Below are 8,712 nucleotides of genomic sequence, written 5' to 3'. Positions count from 1 at the left end.
TGTGAGGTGTCTCGTAGAGCAATGGTTCCCAACCTTTATATGATTGCGGACCGGTCAACATGGACCTTGATTAATTTAATTTCACATAATTATCGCGGTAGAAGCCATTTGTTTGTTAAAATTTTCTGAAATATATTTGTTCTATTTGATGTTTGTTGTGAATGACGTATACTCACAAACGAACGAGGTAATTAGTCCAACGTTTAGAAACTACAGCGGCAGTAATGTGCCACAGCAAAGGTAAACAAAGGTAAAACAACCCAAACAGGTGATCAACTCAAAACCACTCCTACCTTTTTACTTAAAAAGCAAACACCAAAAAAACACATTGATTTTGACATTGTCGCTGAAAACGATGTAAAACACAGTGGTGTTTCAGCAAAGAGCTCATCTGAAGATGAAAGATGTATGTATTTTGGATTTGACGTTTTCGTTAAAGACTATGAAAAACACAGGGATGTTTCAGCAGAGAGCTCACCTGACGAAAGTTCAAAACCCTTTGATTTTGACATTGTCGCCAAAGACAATGTAAAACACAGTGGCGTTTCAGCAGAAAGCTCAGCTGAAGATGAAAGATGTCAGTACTTTGGATTTGACTTTTTTTCGAAGACTATATAAAACACAGGGATGTTTCAGCAAAGAGCTCATCTGACGAAAGTTCAAAATACTTTGGTTTTGACATTGTCGCCGAAGACAATGGAATTTCAGGAGAATTTGAAGAGGATAAGACCGGGAAGAACTTGGGTTTCGACATTTTTCCTGAAGATCAGAAGGACATGTAAGCTTCTTCTAACGTTGAAGAAGTTACCATCAATACGCATTTGACAGACACTCCCAACTCTGGAGACACTGCTGCTTTGGAAAGCGTCTGTCTTCCTGATAACAAAATGGAGCTGCAGTTTGAAGCCTACTCTGGGGACATAGAATTGAACATTAAAGACACCCCCGAAAACTTTGATGATTTTGTTGAACAAATGGACGTGGCTGTGAAAGAAAACTGACAGCAAGGAACCCCTGAGGAATTTTGAAAAAAGCTTTGAAAATTCATCAATGGAGGAAGCCTCTTCAGTTGTTGCAAACTCAAAGGGTGAAATTCAAAACTACACAGACCATTTTGAGAACCTGGACACTATAGACTTGGATGCTTCATCTAAGGAAGTTGACTCTGGAAGCAGAAATGTTGTGTCACATTTTGATGAAGTCTCTGAGTATTCTTCATCAGAAGAATGGTCTTCAGAAGAAGAAAGCTCAAATGATGATTTTGAAACTGACCCTGACCATTTCGATAGCATTTATGCTAAGGACATTGATGCTTCCTCTAAGGATGAGAAAGTTTGTTCTGGAAGCCCAAATGCTGAGAATATGTGGACACATTTTGGAGAAGTGTATGAGTATTCTTCATCAGAGGAATCATCTTCTGAAGAAGAAAACTCAGAAGATGGAAATCAGAATGACAGATGATTTTGACTGCATGGATGTAAATATTTTCCCAGCCATCTACTTTTGCAAATTCTCCAACAACACAAAGCATTATGAACTTGACTATTGTCAGAAAGTTGGTGGCTCAGTTTCCTGAGGAGATTTCGGAACCTTTTGCAGCGACACCATTGTTTGCGAGGTGTTTCTTTACAGCAATGTACCATCCAGGCAGAGACTTTCCTCCACATGAAGTCTTTGCTGTTCAGAATGAACTCCTTGAAACTAAAGATTAGGGATGTAAAACATCAGGACAAGCCAGGAGTCCTTTTATTTTACATGTCGCACTATCTGGCCCAGTGTGGCATTTACACAATCTGTAAGCTGTATACAGCTGACTACTGTGAATGATGTCAGGAGTGTTTACGAATTATTCGTAACCTTGGTCCTGTCATTCCTCTGCCAAAGGAACAACTAAATGACACCACATCAACTCTTCTGAAGGGTTATTGGAGTGGAATTTCAGAAAGTAGCGACAAAAAGACGGATTGCTTTTTCAATGACACTGATGTGATGACCTTGATACTGCCATGGCCAGACAGTCTAGACGATGTCAGACATCCTGTGATACCTGACCCAGTCCTAGAAGTTCCTGTAAAAAGTGTAACTCAGTCATATCATCTGTCGTCCGTCATTTGCTGGAGACAGGCAACTACTTCTGACACCAGCAGCCATTACACATATCTGATGTTTGGAGAACACTATTTATAAAAGATATCAACATTTTCCTACACAATCCTAACAAACGTTTTTAATGATCTCTTCACAATATTTATTTATTTACTATTAATCTATTTGTATGATTTTTGTTCTTTAAATTGCCACCTATATTATTTTTCGGTCTCAGGAAATGACTGAGGGATGAAGAGACTGATGTCTGGTTCTTTAGGTTCTGACGGGTCTGCGGTTCCTCTCTTGATCCATTCTGTCTGATATCAAACCCACTGGGTGAAACTGAATATCACCGACACATTTATTTTAATGCCCCTATTAAACGTTGATTGTTTAGCCTGTGTCTTCCCACTACCATCTGTATTTTTGCCAGAGGTTTTATTTCTAAGGACGGTGTAGTATCGGGTGGACATTTTAAAAAGACACTGGTTGATAGCAGCTCACTCCGTCTCTAGGTAACCATGACAACAGCGTCAGTTCGTGGGGTCCTATTTAGGTCCCGCAACGACAATTTAGCTGACCCTAATATTTCCCGTGTTTTGTTTTGGTCATTATTATTACACTTATTGTTGAGATGTGTGTGATAGGTGTGTCTATCAGCCATTTATAGCAATACGGAATAAATCGCGTCCCGTTTTGGACAACAACAACAACCACCCGTCATTGTAGCCTAGCTTAAGCTAACCTGAATATTTACAGTTCTCTTGTTGATACACTGACATTATTTACCTACTGTCTTTCAACCACTTTGAAAAGCTTTACTTCGTCTCTCCAACATCTTTTTCCTTCCCCCTCTTCCGTTTTGTGCCCCGGAGTTTTTTCTGCGCCTCCTCTTTACCTCCATGTTGTCGAGGCATTACTACAAATTTAAAAGAAAAAAGAAAAAACGCGCCTCTGCGTGTTCTCGATGGGCCGCTGCGCAAGCTACCTGTATGGGAGGGAAGAGCGGCTGGCAGGAGGGGAGGGGCGCCTAATCAGTGCTGTTCCTCTGTTATTGATCATTTCATGCACAAACAGCTGTTAAGTACATAAAATGCTGACTAGGAAAGAATTCCCCACATCGTTTTTGCGCCCCCTCTAGTGCAGCGCCCCTTTGCGTTGCATACACTGCATAGCCACCTTTTGCGTCACTGAATAAAGGAGAAAGAGTTTCCCACCAAATAAAGCTGGAATTAAAATCTTTTCGTAGAATGGAAAATCACAGTTTTTCTAGAGTAAACCTGTCCTGCGTTGGCTTTAGTAAGAAGTTTATAATTCATCCTTGAAGTACATCAAGATAGAAGGAAAGACAATGAGAAAAAACTTAAAGACAGAATCTTGATAAAAAATAGAGTTAAAATCTAAAAAAAATAAAAATTTATAAATATGATTGATGATTGATTGACTCAACAGACTCATGGTCCACACAGGCATACAAAAGCAAAGACACATGATTCACAACAGCAACAAACATATAAGCGACATCCACACCAGTGTTTTCACAAAGGCGAATGCCAGTGTAATGCACTGGCAGGATATGACAACATTACATCTAAAAATATTTTTCTATTTAAAAATAAATAAGTAAATGCTGATACCAATTAAATACACTGAAATTTATATTTTTTATAGTATGATTATCTAGCCAAGGAGGACTAGCATGCCCCCTCTACCACCTATTGATGGCGCCACCACTTTCATGCAGTTCCTCCGTCGGCGGAGAGAGGGCGCTTCCCTGCAACACAAACCCACCCTGCCATGAATATTTCAGACGCTGAGCTCCTTTTGGTCCCCCCCACCCCCACCCATACCCCTCCCTCACCACCACCATTTCACCACACCCTCACCCCCCCCTCTCCATCCATCCAGCCTCCCTCCCAGCGGTCGGAGGCAGGGAAAGATGGCACCTCAGAAGCCGCTGTCAGCCACTCCGCCCGGCTTCTTGTCTCTGGGAAAGCGGCGCGCCTCCCTCTGAGAAATGGCTCCCACCGACCGAGCAGCCCTCCTGACACACGCCCGCGCCATGAGCCGTCATTTCTAGGAGAAAATCCGTGGAGATCCGTGCAGAGCCGTTTCCCCCCCACACACACCCTGACATCCTCCAACATCTGTGCACACACGGCGCTCCTCTTCTCGGCTTCTGTTCAAAGCAACCCGACGTGCGGCCGTTGTTGGATCCGGATCGTTTCTCATCATTATTATTACTACTATTATTTTTAGAGGCTAAACTAAAGACTCAAAGAACTTGAAACAGAGGAACATAATTCAGTCGGACAGCGGCGGAAGATGAGGTAGGGAGTTACAATTCAGCTGGACAGACATAAATTTTTGTTTGGATTGTTTTGCAACATAAATCAGATGAAATCTATGCGGAAATATATTTGCGGTTTATTCCGAGGCCTGTCTCCGCATCGCCACAGGTGCATCACAGGAATTTACTGATCAGCACATCGACCTTTTAGCCAACAGGCAATAGTGACAAGCTGCAGATTTTTTTCTTTTTAAATAGCTACTACTACTAGCTACTACTACTACTACTACTACTACTACTACTACTACTACTACTACTACTACTACTACTACTATTATTATTATTATTATTATTATTATTATTATTATTATTATTATTTTATTTTATTAACATTAGATCAGCTGTTATTGTGTGTCACATGGAGGCTGTCTGCGCACAGAAACCAATTAATATTGTGGGAATCAGACAGCACGTGCAGATTGCTCTCGGATTGCTTACATGCACGCCCATTTTCATTTCCTAGCTTTGCAAAAGCAGTCGCCAGCGCTTCTAATCAACTTTTAAAATAAATAAATAATAAAAAAAAGAAACCTCATGTGCGCATGCATGGACTCTTTACACACCTCCCAGGCTGGCAGCCAATCAGCTCGGAGTATACTCCTCCGTGCACGGAGACACCTCTGTCTCTGGGATGCAAGCGCTGGGTTTACTGGTTGCCAGTGAGAACCTATCAGCTGGAATGTAACTGGGAGCCAAATTCTCCACCCAATCAGCTGCAGTGCTGCTGCACGGACGTTGGGTGGGACTGAAGAGCTTAGCTGCGAAGGAGTCACCACCATGAGGTGTAGAATAATTAGGAAGGAACTGCTTAATCGGTGTTTAGTTGTGCAAAGGCGTATTTTTGAATCCTTGTCCCGAGCCTAAACTCTGAAGGCTAAAGGTTATGGATAAAGTATCTTCTGCCTCGCGAGAAATATCCACACCTCTTGAATGTTCTCACATTTTATAAAACTCATAAGTGGGAAGTGAAAAGAAAATAATTCATCCATCCGTTGTCTGTACCAGAGGTGTCAAACTCATTTTCAATTTGAATATTCTCAAAAGCGGCCGGTTGTGGCAGAATGTATTGATAAAACCCATCAACAAATTGCTAATTGTTGCTAATCTTTCTCCGTGCAGCAGGCCGCTGTGATTTATGGCAGTCTGTACTACATGCAGGCGTTCTCTAGGTGGCAACAAACCACAGACAGCTTCATGTGGGTCAACTGAACTCCTGTTCAGTTTGAGCCGAACACAAGGAGCTTAGTTTGAGGTGCTAGGCTTTATGTAGTTGTAGCTGGCGTCTATATGTCAGTGTTTTGCTATTTAATACAACTCTGACTTTATAGATTATCACATGCTTTGTTTTTCACAAATTAGTATATGTTGACAAAGTGTCGCGGAAAGGTTTTCGGGTCTGTTTCTTTTTTAATTAACCAAGATAAAAACCGCGTTTGGTTTTAGTTAGCCGAGCTTCCTCCCTGCCGTGGCCTCCTCTCGTTGTCGATGCCCCCAACTGGTTTCATTCTGGATGGTTTCGTGAAACTCTAAAAGCAAAGTGTGAAATGTATCGAGCTGGTTTCAATAGTGGTGCTTGATGCGTATCGACAGAAGCAGTTGGTGGTATCTGTGTGTGTGTGTGTGTGTGTGCGACCTACTGCCCAGCGACCATAATTGGTAAGTGTTTGCTGAATTGATATTGGACCCGTTCTGAAAGAGAGCCCAGCCTGCGCTCTTTTAGAGAGGCACAAGTACAAGTGTAGTGGGATGACTGGGAAGAGAGTGAAAAATGATGTGGTGGGGATCACACAAAATAAGAATGATAATAATAATAATAGGCCTAATATGAAAAGTGTGGCACTCATTTGTATTCTGTCCTCCACATGATATCCATAAATGAAATCCGGTGAGATCAACATCCCTCAGATGTTTGACCATTACTGAATAAACAGAATTATGTTCTTCTTAGTGTTGTTTCATCACATAAAGTACAAATACAATCAAAATTTGTGATTAGTATGTGGCAAAATGTTAAGAATAATTGCTGCAGGAAATGATGCCGTTTGTCTCGATATTCACCAGTAGAATTCAGATTTCTCTCTCAGAGATGCAAATAAGTTTTGCGTCCAACTTTATTTATTTGACATGTTGAATATTAATTTTTAAAAGTATTAACTCAATGTCCAATCATGGAGGTGATATAATGACTCACAAAATATCTCCACTGTTAATTTAGATAGATCAATAGCTAGCTTGCTAGCCCTAGCTAGACCGTATCTAGCTAGTTAGCTAGCTTGCTACCTATCAAGTTAGCTAGCTGTGTAGATAGATGCCTCAGGAAATTGTCATCTTCGTCTCCCATACAGCACTCTTATGTCACTCTTAGACATTTTAAAAACACTTAAAACATTTAAAACTTTAAACACTTTTAGTTTTACTGTTAATTTGTGAAAGATAATCAGGCCAAGCTGTGTCAGATGTCCTATTTCTGTGCTTTCTCTGTGATGCCTAGGCATGAATCTGCAGCTACAACACACCTGTGAGTTACCTCAGCCACATTTGTCCAAAATCAGTCTGGCATGTACCCAAAAATAGAGAATGATGCTTCACATTACCCTGCATCCGGCAGCAGGTGTGTGTGTGTGTGTACACGTGCCTGCCCTCTGTTTGGATGAAAAGGGCTCATTTTGGCTGATAGCAATAGTTTATGAGTCATAATTAAGCATGATGAGGCATCCAGAGGCAGGCTGATCAACACAAATGTGTGTGTCGTGATGTTCGAAGAGGGATAATCAAATCTTTGTGAATGAGAGGGAAAGCTCTCCCACCTCCTTTGCAGCAGTCTCCCCTCTTTGCTTCTCCCCCTGTTGGTGTGTGGTGTAATTATTAAAAAACACACGTCTCGTCTGAGTCGCAGAGAGTTTATATTTGCTTGCACTCGCGTTCGGTCCCGAGGCGCGACTTGAAGAGTGTGTGTGACAGAAATTGTCAGAGATCGTCTCTCATCACCATTTAGTCCGCCTCTTCCTCCTCATCACTTTGCTTACGGGTGGATTCACAGAGATGAAGGGATGAAAGGCAGATTATGTCGTGTCAAATTGCATGGAACCTGAAAAAAAAACAGTCATTTAATTCATATTTTGTGTTTATTGGGGTTTTAATTTAGAGCCTAAAGGTTGGAAGATGCTTCAGTTTTGCTGGTTAACTTTATTAACCAGCAAAACCAGTTCTTGTCTGTTCCATAGAGAGCAGCTGTAGGTAGTGAAGAATATTTGATCACATCAGCCAGGACAACACCTAGTGATGTGAAATATAATGTTTTTTCAGACACTGTATTTTCTACCAAAGGGGATTGCTGCTATCAGATAGGATTAGTCCCTCCACAGATTTCTTCCATTTCAGATCATCACATTTATTTGAACGTCAGACAAAGATAGACTGAACAAATTAAGTAAGGAGTTTTCCAATTGAAGATTTAATTTAGGAGAAAAAAGAACTACACACACCAACCTGCTCTTTTATGAAAAGCTATAAAATCTGCTTGTTTTTTTATTTTATTTTAAATGATCCCTTCCCAAGTCCAGCCCCACAGGAACCACCTCTGTGCTTCACAAGGAAGACGATGCTCTGTAGATTTGTATTTTTTCTTCCAAAACATGAGCAACGTTTCAGTCGGTCTCACCTAACCAAAGGACATTGTTCCAGTTTGCATAATCTCTCTCCAGGCTGTTGTTGCTCTCCTTCAGTCTGACTTGTTGGAGGAGTCCAATCTCTGCAGGAGTCTCAATAGAAATTGAGATTCTATTGATATTTTAATTTCCAGCTGGGATAAGCGTCGGTAGTTATTCTGGACTCTCAAGAGACAAATCTTCCTACCTCTGCAAGGCTCTTCCGATTTCTTGTCGATACTCCCAATTTGCGACACTTGAAAATGCTGTCGTCGTTTATGTGCTTCTCCTGCTTCGTGAGCAATAACTTCTTTTTTTTTTTTTCTTAAGACTAAACTGATTTCTACGCCTTCTTTCTTTCTCAACTGGCTCTTGATAAAGATCTTAATTTATGTGTGAACTAGAACAATTTCAGGTCAAATTCAATTTTACAAGCTCTTAGCACGTTAAAAGCTTCATCGCACAGCAACAGCTTGTGCTGGTGCTCAATGAAAAGGTTAGTCATTTTTGGGGCTAACAATTTCGGAAAAAACCCAACATCACATAATCCATTTGATAGACCCTGAAATATCCCTTTTCAGGGTCTTGCACCATGTTTAATTTGTCTTAATATACAGAAATTGTTTA

The 8,712-nt window shown here is 40.9% G+C and overlaps 1 protein-coding gene across 5 annotated transcripts in view; it reads left to right on the top strand.

Moving 5' to 3' along the window:
• Positions 1-4,004: 4,004 nt before the first annotated feature.
• The window catches only part of evlb (Enah/Vasp-like b), a 38,452-nt gene continuing 33,744 nt past the window's right edge, over positions 4,005-8,712 (top strand). Inside the window, exon 1 of one of the 5 annotated variants that reach the window (XM_044106000.1) lies at positions 4,005-4,418. In XM_044106000.1, coding sequence (XP_043961935.1) covers positions 4,414-4,418 — 5 coding nt within the window. In that variant the 5' untranslated portion in view covers positions 4,005-4,413. Of the gene's footprint in view, positions 4,419-5,191; positions 5,221-5,847; positions 6,095-8,712 lie in introns of those variants that run through there. The other 4 variants (XM_044106002.1, XM_044105996.1, XM_044105997.1 and 1 more) reach the window with 4 other exon arrangements.

This window comes from Gambusia affinis, linkage group LG22 (genome assembly GCF_019740435.1).
Source record: "Gambusia affinis linkage group LG22, SWU_Gaff_1.0, whole genome shotgun sequence".
In the NCBI taxonomy this organism is placed as follows: domain Eukaryota; kingdom Metazoa; phylum Chordata; class Actinopteri; order Cyprinodontiformes; family Poeciliidae; genus Gambusia; species Gambusia affinis.
The sequence above is the reverse complement of the archived record's forward strand: the minus strand, read 5'-3'. Positions and strand labels throughout refer to the sequence as shown.